General features: G+C 33.7%; 1 protein-coding gene across 1 annotated transcript in view; it reads left to right on the plus strand.

The window, feature by feature from the left end:
- The window catches only part of LOC130802844 (transcription factor MYB3R-1-like), a 13,241-nt gene extending 1,254 nt beyond the window's left edge, over positions 1-11,987 (plus strand). The window contains exons 3-14 of the mRNA XM_057666938.1: positions 1,367-1,439; positions 1,583-1,812; positions 2,326-2,380; positions 3,768-3,825; positions 6,344-6,438; positions 6,558-6,661; positions 6,932-7,060; positions 7,231-9,031; positions 9,354-9,589; positions 9,690-9,804; positions 10,405-10,614; positions 11,633-11,987. Coding sequence (XP_057522921.1) covers positions 1,700-1,812; positions 2,326-2,380; positions 3,768-3,825; positions 6,344-6,438; positions 6,558-6,661; positions 6,932-7,060; positions 7,231-9,031; positions 9,354-9,589; positions 9,690-9,804; positions 10,405-10,614; positions 11,633-11,770 — 3,054 coding nt within the window. The 5' untranslated portion in view covers positions 1,367-1,439; positions 1,583-1,699 and the 3' untranslated portion in view covers positions 11,771-11,987. The remainder of the gene's footprint in view (positions 1-1,366; positions 1,440-1,582; positions 1,813-2,325; positions 2,381-3,767; positions 3,826-6,343; positions 6,439-6,557; positions 6,662-6,931; positions 7,061-7,230; positions 9,032-9,353; positions 9,590-9,689; positions 9,805-10,404; positions 10,615-11,632) is intronic.
- Positions 11,988-12,144: the final 157 nt, after the last annotated feature.

Consider the following 12,144-nt stretch of genomic DNA (forward strand, 5'->3'; position numbering starts at 1 on the left):
ACCTACTTCAAAATCCTCTATTTTTTGTTGGGTTATTTCAAAATGTGATCTTTTTGCATTATAATGAAACAAATTAGTAATTTCTCATTGATTTGTGGTAAAAATTTGGTGAAATTAATTTGGGTATTAAAGAGAAATTCAATGTTAGATGTAATCTGTATCCATAGCAGCCTTCTCGCATGATCCATCTTTCCCCCTTCATTTTCTAGGTTTTTTGATTTTATAATTAAATTCATTTATACAGACTTAATAAAGTGATAAAAAAAAAGAATTCAAACTGAAATTTTTAAAATAAAGATAAATTTTTATAAAATTTCTTTCATATGTTGGTGCCCGCGGAGAGTTTGAATCCTGGATCTGCCCTTGTTAGCTTGTAATAGAAAATCATGAACAAAAAGTACATGTTTGAAGGTGATAGCTTTATTTTATGAAAATGTATTTTTCTTCATTTGTGCCTTTAATAGACTGCATAAATTGTGCGACATTCTTGACATTGGCGTCTTGTTTTCCTCTTTATCTACCTGCCTTATCTACTTTGATTTCTCAATTATGAAAACATAATTTATTTTTAATTTTTTTTTCTCCTTTTTGCTATGTAAATGGATATATAGATCCATTTTTCACCAAGAAAATTTTATATTAAGTTCTACTTTATCTTCCCCATTTGCCTTAAACTTTAATAGATCCAATATTTCTATTTTGCAATTGCTTCAACAACACTGCTGAAAATGCAAACTTGTGAAATTAAATTTCAATTTATAAAGTTCAAAGAAACTGCTAAGTTTGCTTCTTAAATCCATTGACAAGAAGAAAGCGATTTTCACATTGTTAGTGTCATAAATTATTTTGCGATTGTTAGTATTGTTTGTAAGCAATTTTGCTATATATTTCGCAATTTAAGCAATGAATGGTATTGTTAGTTTCATTTGTTGGTAGGTTTGGGTATTAAAGTTAATTTATGTACAGATCTAGGTATTTCCACATTCTTCACAGTAGCTTAGTGGACAAAATTAAGATAATTAGTTTATACTATTATTTAAAACTTTTATTTGTGTGTGTTATCGTAAGTTTTTAAAAGTTAGTTCATACTGTTAATAAACATGTAATAAAAAGATTTTTCATTTGTTTAAGAACAATATGTTTTACTTGTTTAGTGTGCTTTTACAATAGAGAAAGTTATATTTAATGATGTTGATTTTTATTTGAGTAAACTAGTGTTTGGATAAAGTATACAACTTCTACATTTAAGGGCCCCAATTTATATTTTTTCCTAGGGTCTTGAATACGTTAGGGCTGACCCTGGTGTATAATTGGGATAAATATGGCATCTAATTAACCTTTGTTATGCTCATTTCTTTGTGTATAGGTAAGCAAAACACAACCTTTTGGGTATAAAGCCTTAGTATTTGAAGCCATTTGAAAAGTTACGACTACACATGGTAAGAAAACGTGTTTATTAAGGCGTTGGTGTCAAAATAATGCTTACAAATTGCTTTTGTCTTGCTTATTTGAGCCTATTAAGTAATAGTTTCAAATTTGTTTTTTGTTTTCTTGATCTGTTTGTTTTATTTTTCTCTTGTAGCCTTTGGATTCCATCTGCATACAGATTGGACCTTGCAGTATCTAGATTGGCTGATAATGCCTTGGGGAAAACTTCGTGTTGAAAGCTGTCATCAAGTGGGAATTGGGGTAGATAACTATGGCAAGTGATAAGAAAATAGCTGCATCACTTCCGCCTCAGCCCCCACCCAGTCTTTCTACTTCTCTAAATGGGGCCAACAATGCTTTTCCTTATGGCAGACCTATGCATGGGTAATATTTCTTTTATGATCATATATTCATGATTGTGTAATCATCGTAAAGCGAGGGATGTCATGTAACATTTTTGTTTTTTGTTTATTTTTTTTATTTCCATGTATAATAAACTTGTTGCAAGTTTGTTTGGTGTAGATTTTGAATTTAGGGCGCATAAAATTCAGAATATATGTCCTATAACTTTCAGTTTTCATGCTAATGTGGACATAATAAGGCAACATCTCAATTTCATGCTAACTTTATTGCAACATCTCAATTTCCTGATATAAAGGTGTTACATTTCATCTTTAATAAGGCAACCCCTCTATTTTTATATAATTTATTGATTACAATGCGTTCTTTTGGTTCCCTGGAAGTATAATGGAAAAACTGTATAAGAATAAGGCTTAAGGCTTTTCTTGGAGTTCATTCACAATTACAATCGTCTCTTTTGAATTTGAGAATTTTACGTGAAGTTTTAGGACTTTAATATTTGTCGTTGTTCTTTTGCTAACTTTTCTTGTTCACTAGGAGGACTACTGGGCCTACGAGGCGATCAACAAGGGGTCAATGGACATCTGAAGAGGTGATTTGATTATTTTTGTATTTCTTCTTTTGTTGTGTAATGCTTGATGCTTCATCTTGTTTTGGTTACATTTTCACATATGGTTGTTGCCGCAAATATTAGTCTCCTTTCATTGGGTAAATGGTTTTCATGAGCTTTATCCTTATACATTCATTGAAGAAGTGACTATATCTTTGTCTATGAAATTGCTCTATCTTTCTCTAAATCTCTACTATTTATATTTGTTGTTAGAAGCATGAAAGTGCTAGCTTACTCTTGTTGGTTCCTCTTATATTTTTTAAACTAATACTCAGGTTAAACTTATAATCTTTGGTGACAAAAAGCCGAATCAAGACACAAGGGACAAGGCAAAACTTGCTATAATTGTTGCGTTTTCTCTAGTTTGACTTAGGGCATGTTCTCTTTGTTCGATTTGATCGAATAAGGTTTAAATTTATTAAGGTTTGGTATGATCATCTTTGGTTTGATATGATTAGGTCTGATCTAGTCTGATCTAATCTGCTCTGATTTCTAATAAAATTTAAATTTTTGTTATTATTATTAATGCTAATTTATTATCATCATACATTATTATTATTTTTATTATTATTACTGTTATTATTATTATTATTATTATTATTATTATTATTATTATTATTATCATTATTATTATTATTATTATTATTATTATTATTATCATCGTCATTATTATTATTATTATTATTATTAATTTTATTATTATTATTATTATTATTATTATTATTATTATTATTATTATTATTATTGTTAGTTGTTCTTGTCTGATGTCATTAGTTTTCGTTTGATCTAATCTGATATGGTCTGTGATCTAATTTGATTCCAATAAGCAAAATTAATAAGTTGAAGGGAACATGCTCTTACTAAAACATAGATAAGTTATTTGCCAGTTTTTTTTATTATATCCCACTAATTGTTCTTATCGTTCATGTTGAGTGAATAGAGACGATGTAGAATATGGGTGTTAAATGATCTTTCCTTCATTTTCTAGGAAATGATAATTGGTATTTTCACTAGTGTGTCCAACTGCAATGCAATTTTAAGGGGTGCTTTTTCTTCAAGTTTCAAAATGCCCCTGATTAGCGTAGTCATTCAATGGTGTCCAACGAAGGTTAACCAATCTTCATGATTACAACATAATGATATCATTTTTTTTATTTAGGATCCTAGGATTTGAACAACCTGTGCATAACAAATAAGGATTGTGTTACATATGAGTACATCTCTCTCTTTACCACATTCTTGATGAAGTTGCAAATAAACATATATTTTTAGATTGATGGTACAATGATATGTCTCTTTTATTTCTGTTCATATTTCATTTTTTTAGAGTATTTCACTTAAATGGTTGGGAATTCTTTTTGTATTGCAGGATGAAATTTTGCGCAAAGCTGTTGAACGCTTCAAAGGGAAAAATTGGAAAAAGATAGGTAAAGTTAAATTGTTGGAAGTTTTAGTTCTAATGGTCTGACTTTTAGGTGATTATTCTTTAAAGATCTGACATTTAATTTATCCTACAAAGGTCCGATCTTTCATGCCAACTTTCTAAAGATTAGTGATTGTTTGGAAATTTAACCTTCACCCTTTACCTCCTCATGCGATCAAGATCGATCGAATTTGCCCACCAATTCTTTAAATTGGGGTAAATTTCAATCTAATTTGGGGAAAATTCGATCAAATTCTATTTAATTTGGGGCAGCATTCTGTCTTGTAACAAACTGCTGCCACAATTTTGTCCTTTCCACTCTTGAGTTGCCTTGATTTTTGACTCATGATGTTGAGCTAGGATGACTTAGGATCTTGGATAGCTTGCTTGCTATGACTTGTAATGAACTTTGGTTGCTCTTGGTTGCTCTTGCTTGGCCTTGGACATGTAGTTCTTAGCTACAACTACTCCTTAAAATTTTGCATCTTACTAATAATGTTCTACCTATCGAAACCTATAAAGTTCTAATAGTTCAAACTTACATACTTAAGTTTAGCACACATTCTTAAAGCACACAAAGTCTTTTAAAACAAACTGAAATAAAGTGACAAATAAATGTTTCTTGAAACAAAGGTTTAACTTAGAATTGATTGAATGGATTGAATGGCTGCTTGGATTGGACTTGATGCATGTGAACTTGGACTTGGACTTGATGCATCTTAAAAATAAAAGTTAACATTCTTTCCCTCATCGAGAGAGTTTGCTCTCAAACTTGAGACTTGGACTTTGCTTCTTGCATCCTCTTGGGTAGAGTGCTCCTTGGCCTTGTTTGTCTCATTCCACTTGCTTTTTTTTGTACCTAGAAGTATTTTCTTGCCTTGGTCAACGCGAGAAACAAAATTAGCATTAAAAATAGTAAGCGAAGATGAAGTAGAGTTGAATTTGGTTTTCAAGTGGGAGTTTGGGCTAAGGGTGATTTTGCTGCTTAGAAAAGTGAAGGGGTATGTGTGCTCATACCCATCATACACGACTCTCACTTATCAAAAAGCTAAGGTCCCCTTAACAAAAGTGAAGGTTTGATGTCTTGTAAATACAACCTATTTTCACATGGTTCTTTATGCAAATTAAACTTAGAACAAATTTGTAGCTTCTAAAATCTCCCTCCATGATCGCAAGGATCCATTACCCACTTGCCATGACTTGCAACTTCTATGTGTGGGTGGTTGCACTATGAACCGGCTGCATTTGCTGTTGTACCGTCCTACTTTTTCATGGACCACATGTTTAGGCTATTACATAGTTCTGTACGCGCTTGTTTAATTTAAGTTTCGAAAAACAAAAAAATTCTGGTTTAATTTTTATTACGTGTCTTAGTTAGTTACTTAGTTTTGAGGTTGTTTATGTTAGTTAGGAAAATAGGACAATTGGCCTAGGTGGCATTACAATCCAGGCTGTTAGTTAGTTTAAGTTCTACCAATCTCGTTCCTAGGGGCTTGTAAATACAATCTCTAGATCATTTGTAAAGGAAAAAGCCTTGAGGTAAATTTTAGAAAGTGATTGATGAATAATGTCAAAAAAGGGAGAGTATCAATAGTTGGCTTAGTCGCATGGAATAAAAATTCCCTCATTACGTTACGTAATGCCCGTTATATAACTTGTTTGAAAGTTGAAGCAACGTTAAATTCCGTTATATAACGGTTCATGAAATTTCACGGTCAAAACGCCACGTTGACTGTTATATAACGTGTAACACCCGTTATTTTACCGTTATAACGATATTTCACCGTTACAACGTTATTTGTCTTCCCGTTAAATTTTTATTAAAACCCATTAACTTTAATTATTCCGATTACTTAATTTATAGCTACTCATAATTTTAGTTAATAAACAAAATAATTAACTAATTACTAATAAACAAAATTTTATACACTAAAAGAATCAAATATTGCAATTATAATAGCTAGTTGCGTATCATTGCATAATAATAGTAGTTCAACAACAACAATGCAATTATCAGTTCAGAACCCCTTATGTGATTTTTTTTCCAAAAATTACACCTCCAGGATTTGCGTCATTTCTCCGTTAAAGCCGTTTTCCGCGACACTGCGACTGTTTCCGCAAACGCATCCGCGACCGCGATTTTTTTCATGCTTAGTAGTAAAGATATAGCTTGATATTGATAATCTTTGTATTGAGACGACCTAAGATGCGTAGAGTCAAACGTTTGCCCCCTTATTTTTTTAACAGAAGCTTTAGGTACACATTTGCCCACTTCAATTTTTCATTCACGTTTTCCACTTAGCCCATTTGAAGTGACTTTTGGATTAGTTATGATAGTTAGTGTTACTGTTGAACAGAACCTCCCTAGGTCCTGTTGCTTAGTTTTTTGTATTGGCTTTTGTTGTGGTTCTATATTTGCTTCTTCTCTATTTTGTTGCATAATTTGTCCTTGCACTTTTCTTTGATTTCGTTTTGATGAATGTTATTTACAAGAGTCATTAACCATAGTAAGTATTTTGCAGCTGAATGTTTCAAGGACAGAACTGATGTTCAGTGCCTGCACAGGTGGCAAAAAGTCCTTAACCCAGAGCTCATCAAGGGTCCTTGGTCTAAACAGGTATATGGCATGCTGCATTTTATGTTATGTGCTAAAGTACAACAATGCAGCAACTTTCAGAAATTCTCTCTTTCGATTTCATTATAACACTAGCAGACTGACCTTCTTTCTGTTATCAGGAAGATGACATTATTGTTCAAATGGTGGAAAAATATGGACCAAAGAAATGGTCCACAATTGCTCAATCTCTTCCGGGGCGTATAGGAAAACAATGCCGAGAAAGGTATTAACTATGATTTGTACCTTCCCTACTTAATCTCCCTATTTTACAAAAGGTGTTTGCTTTGTCTTTCTAAGCAAACACCTTCTGTAAAATATCCATTTTCCGGGTCTATCCAGATTGCTTTTCATTAGTGCTAAGCAACATTATTTTTGAATGATAATAACCTTGTTGAATATTTAAATTTTCCGAGTCCTTGAGCTGGATTGAAGGAAGGGACAGAAGATATGTTTCTGACTGGTTTGTTGCATTGTTGTGAAATGCATTTTATAGGTGGCATAACCATCTTAATCCTTCTATAAATAAGGAGGCATGGACTCAAGAAGAAGAACTTGTTTTAATTCGTGCTCATCAAATTCATGGGAATAGATGGGCAGAGTTGACAAAATACTTACCAGGAAGGTCTGTTTTAGATTTTGTTTTTGCGAATAATATTTCTTTTATCTCCAGATATTTAAAGTTCTGTATGCCATGTTTTTATGATTAGTCATTTTCTTGTTTTCATTTGCTCTTTTTTACCGGACAATTGTCATGACCTTTTCTCTAAAGTTGTTAACCTTTTGATGCATCAGGACAGACAATGCTATAAAAAACCACTGGAACAGCTCCGTGAAGAAGAAACTAGACTCTTATATTGCTTCAGGACTTCTTGCACAGTTCGAAGGCCTGCCATTGGTTAGTCATCAAAGTCAATCCATCCATGCTGCTTCTGTGCTAGTACAACAGAGCAGTGAAGGTGGTAGTGTTTTCAAAGATACGACGGAGATGGAAAGTTCAGAATGTAGTCAGGTTGGTTGCTCTCAAACCGCAAGCGACATCTCTAACACGGCTTGCCAGACGAAAGAGGACTTCTTGTTGTCTGAAGAATCGGATCAAGGGAAGTTACAGAATACTAGTCCAACAGCATCAATTTCAGAGCAATATTATAAACCTGTCGAGGATATAACCTTCACCATTCCTGATTTACCATTTGAATTCAGTTGCTCGCCTAAATTCCTTGAGGATAATTTCTCTGGAGAACCAGCGGCTTGTGCAGATGGAACTAGCGCCTTTGGTGTGATTAGTTTACCCAATATTCCCTCCATGGATTTGGGTGCAGACTCGTCTACTTTACCGGGAAATTATTTTCTTGCTGATTCAATGAATGAAACAGTTCATGGACCTTCGCACCGTTCCATCGATTATGATGCATTTGCTTCAGTCGATACATTGGCTATCAACTCAGATGCGCCAGGACCGAAACAGACTGCTGAAGAAGGCTGTTCTGAGCTCTTGCAAGACAAAGACGGTAATAGATGTTCTCTAAATCTTACCAACGGCTCTGACATTATTGATATGTACAGATACAGAGATTATATTACTTTCCAAACCATTTATCAGCTCTGTGAAACAAGTGGAAATATAGCTTCGCAGTTTAATAATCCTTTGGATGCATTGATGGAAGCTTCAAACTTTGATCGATTTTCTTGTGAAAATGATTTGTTAGAGAGCAAAGATTGTGATCAAAGAAACAACAGTTTGGGTGTATCAGATGCACAAGACATTGCTAATGTGGGTGAAACAGTTATCCCTGCACACAACAATTCTAATTCTCTATGTCATGATCATGTTGATGTTGGCTTTCCAGAACAAATAGAACTGGAAAGACCATCAAAATTCGTCTCTGTAAATACATTTGGTTCTGAAACAACGTACAACCAGCAAACTCATTGTGATGTAGTTGAACGGCCAGTAAATACTACACATGAGCAAGACGCTGGAAATCTGTGTTATGAACCTCCTCGATTTCCATGTTTGGACATACCGTTTTTCAGTTGTGATCTTGCTCAGTCTGGTAATGATGCACAACAAGAATTTAGTCCTCTCGGCATCCGTCAGTTGATGATGTCTTCTAAGTTATGGGATTCACCTTCTTCAGATGATAGACCCGATGCAATATTAAAAAGTGCTGCGAAAACATTTGCTACACCATCAATTTTGAAGAAGAGACATCGTGATCTACTGTCACCTTTATCACCATTTTCAGAAAGGCGATTTGACAAAAAGACTGAGAGCAATGCGAAACAAAGGTTTTTGTGCACCTCTAGGTTGACCAACGAGTTTTCACGTTTGGATGTTATGTTTGATGAGACTATGGAAGGCAAAGAACCAGCATCCCCAACTAATGATCAAAATAATCGTGCTTCAATTGAAAATAAAGAAAATATATGTCCTGCTTTTGAAGGGAATAGAGAAGAGGGGAAACATAGCCATGAAGAGTTAGAAGACAAAACATCAGAGGGAGACAAAGAGGACATGAAGGATACGGAGAAGGAAGGATATCTTGAACGACATTCTGAGGAATCCGTCCATGAATATTGCGCCTCAGAAACAGTAAGAAATCCTTCCAATCAGTCCCCTTTTTTTTGACACCACATTGTCAAAGCCTTTGATCAGATTGCTTATCATCTCCTGATGCACGTGCGGTCTTTGCTTATATTTCTTATCTAATTGCCAAATGTTTCTAGTTCTCATATTGTTTACTCTAGTGTAACTTGATGTGCTGCACAAATGCTCAAAATTGACCATAATTCACTTTTTTGATTTGCTAGGAGATTAGTGAATCATGTGATGGTTTAACCTAACCAAAACTTTCCAGCAACACATTTTGCATCTAAAATAGCTTGCTGATGTTTTCTTTTATTGTTTTGAACAGCCCAAAGGAGTTCTTGTTGAACGGCCGATTATTGACATGCAATTTTCTTCGCCGGATGGAGCTGGAGCAAAAGGAGGGTCAGAAGCAGTGGACAGAACATTGGATGTTCACAGCTTGACGAATGCTTCCAAACAACCAACCACTTCAGATTTGATGATTCACAAAGCTAAATCTTTTGTAAACCCGTCCTTTGTTGATTGTCTCATTAACGAAGTGGGCTCTGAGAATCTTAACTTGTGAGCATCTTCTTTGTCTGTTGGACTCTTCTGTTTACTAGTATCTATAATTTGAAGTGAACACTAATATTTTTACTATGCATGCTGTTCAATGATTCAGTTTTGGCAGTACACCTTTCAGACGAAGTCTTGAATCTCCATCAGCATTTAAATCACCTTGGTTTTTCAGTTCTGCGGTTGCCTGCCCGAGATTCGATACTGACATCACGGTTGAGGTACTCTCATTTGCATTTTTCCCCCTTCCTAACGAAATGTGTTTTACACTTACGGGTCATTTGATATGAATGTCGGATATGGAAGGAAATGCAAACACTTGAAAGTGAAACGGTAATGATAAGGACGCTTGATATATTTGTTTGGAAACGGACACCTCATTTTGTTTCACGTGCCCGTGTCTGATCCTTGATTCCCAGAATTGGTATAACACTTAGACACTTCATTTTAGGTGTAAAATTGAATATTTAGACGTATTTGACAGTTGAACACGTACTAGTATCCGAGTCTAAGTAACATAGGAAACAATTGATAAATGGAATTTATAACACGAGTAGAGATGAAAGGAGAAAAATCGATTGTTACCCCTGGTGAAGGAGAGGTAACAAATGAAACGTATGGTTTTGTTTCTTGTAACGGAAAATTTTCTTGATGTCAAAAAACACAATCGGTAATGTATTTACTTTCTAGATTTCCTTCCGAATCTTAATTTTGTTTCTTGTAATGGAATTTGTTATTGGTGTTAGAAAATACAATTGGTTTGGAATCTAGTTTTGGCAAACCAAACTCGCGCTTATCTTAATCTATTCCTCGCAATTCAGGATATAGGGATTTTCATGAGCCCAGGTGAGAGGGGATTGGATGCGATAGGTCTCATGAAACATATCAATGAGCAGAGTGCAGATGCGTATGCGGAGGCCCGAGAAGTGCTGGGAAATGAAACTCCTGAAAGTATTTTGAGGGCAAGACGCTTCAATAACCAAAATGCAGAAAGCAAAAGTTTAGGGCTTCATTTGGCATCAAATGTCTCGGTTAGTCCACTTTTTTCACCTCATCGGAAAACCTTGCCTATTTTTAAATTAAATTTGTTACTTAGATTAATATTCCAGGAAAAATTACCTAGAAAGATTTAATCTTTTATTGATTTTCCTACAATAATCTCAACTTTGATTAACCATGAATAATCCTAATTTTAGAGTCACTTACCAAGAACATTGTTGCTCAAATGGTGATCGGTTTTTGTGGGTTAATTGCTATAAAAAAGAAAAATAAATAAAAAATTAAAATATTAAAAATTAAGAGTTAAAATTAAAAAAATAAACTTATTTGATTTTTTTTAATATTTAATTTTTTTTTCATTTTTTATACCTTTTTCAATGCAAAGTAACTTATTGTGTAGGTAAAAGATTATCTCGATGCATTCTTAGTAAGTAACTCTTATAGTTGGAATTATTCATAGTTAATCAGTAAAAGGTTGGATTATTCTATGTAATTTTTTCAAGATTTTATGATTATGACCTTCTAGAAAGTAAGGGCATGTTGTTTACTTCGTTTAATTTGATTGAATCTAATATGAATTTTATTAAGATTAGGTTTGATCTGATTTTGTCTGATTTAATCTGATCTGAATCTTTTTGGTTTGATCAGAAGAGTAAAAAAAACCATTAACCACTAGATTCTCCCGAATAAACATAATATAGCTTTATAATGGTTCAAATAAATAGTTCATCAGGTCTACAATAGATCCAAATAAAATAATAAACATAAACTAGGTCTAAAATGAGTTAAATAAATATAAAAATAAGTTTAAAATAAATTTAAAATTGATTATGTGTTAAATCATGTGTGAGATTTAGGGTGGATCTAGGGTGATTTGTCTAGGTCAGGTCTAAACTCTAGACTCAATTTGACCCAAACCCTAAAATTAGCGACACATTGAAAATCAACTAAAGCTTGAAAGTTTTCTTATTGCTTGCTCAGCTTCATAATACTTCACATATGGTAGAAGTGTTCTCAAGGAGTAATATTTAACAACAGTTTTTTCCTTAGATTTCCGACTTTCAGGCAGAGCGGCGTGTTCTCGATTTCAGTGAATGTGGGACGCCGGCTAAGGCGCCGGAAAAGGGGAAACCCATTACTACTGCAAACGCTTCATCCCCGTCTTGTTTGTTAAAAAGTTACAGATAGCTATATCATTTGGCCATAGAGCAGAGTCGGTAAATATCGTGCTGTATAAGTGTTGTAATGTTTCTTTGTATGATTGATTGAAGTTAAATGCAGAACATTTTAACTATTCGATTCAGAATGCTTTTAATCGCACAAAACCCGTCAACATTTTACCCAATCTGTAAACTTGAATGAATTAATATTATTTAGTCCTAATCTTTCGGGAGTAAGATTTTGATAATATCGAGGGTATTTGGTTTATGACTTCTTGGTTGACTTTTGGCTTTTTAGTTGGTCAAACGGCTAAAAAAGATGTTTGGTAAATAGCTTTTAAGCCAAAATAAAAAGCTTTTTAGGTGACTTTTGCTTATTGTTCCACTTTTTCTCTAATAAAC

Source organism: Amaranthus tricolor, chromosome 16 (genome assembly GCF_026212465.1).
Source record: "Amaranthus tricolor cultivar Red isolate AtriRed21 chromosome 16, ASM2621246v1, whole genome shotgun sequence".
Taxonomy (NCBI): domain Eukaryota; kingdom Viridiplantae; phylum Streptophyta; class Magnoliopsida; order Caryophyllales; family Amaranthaceae; genus Amaranthus; species Amaranthus tricolor.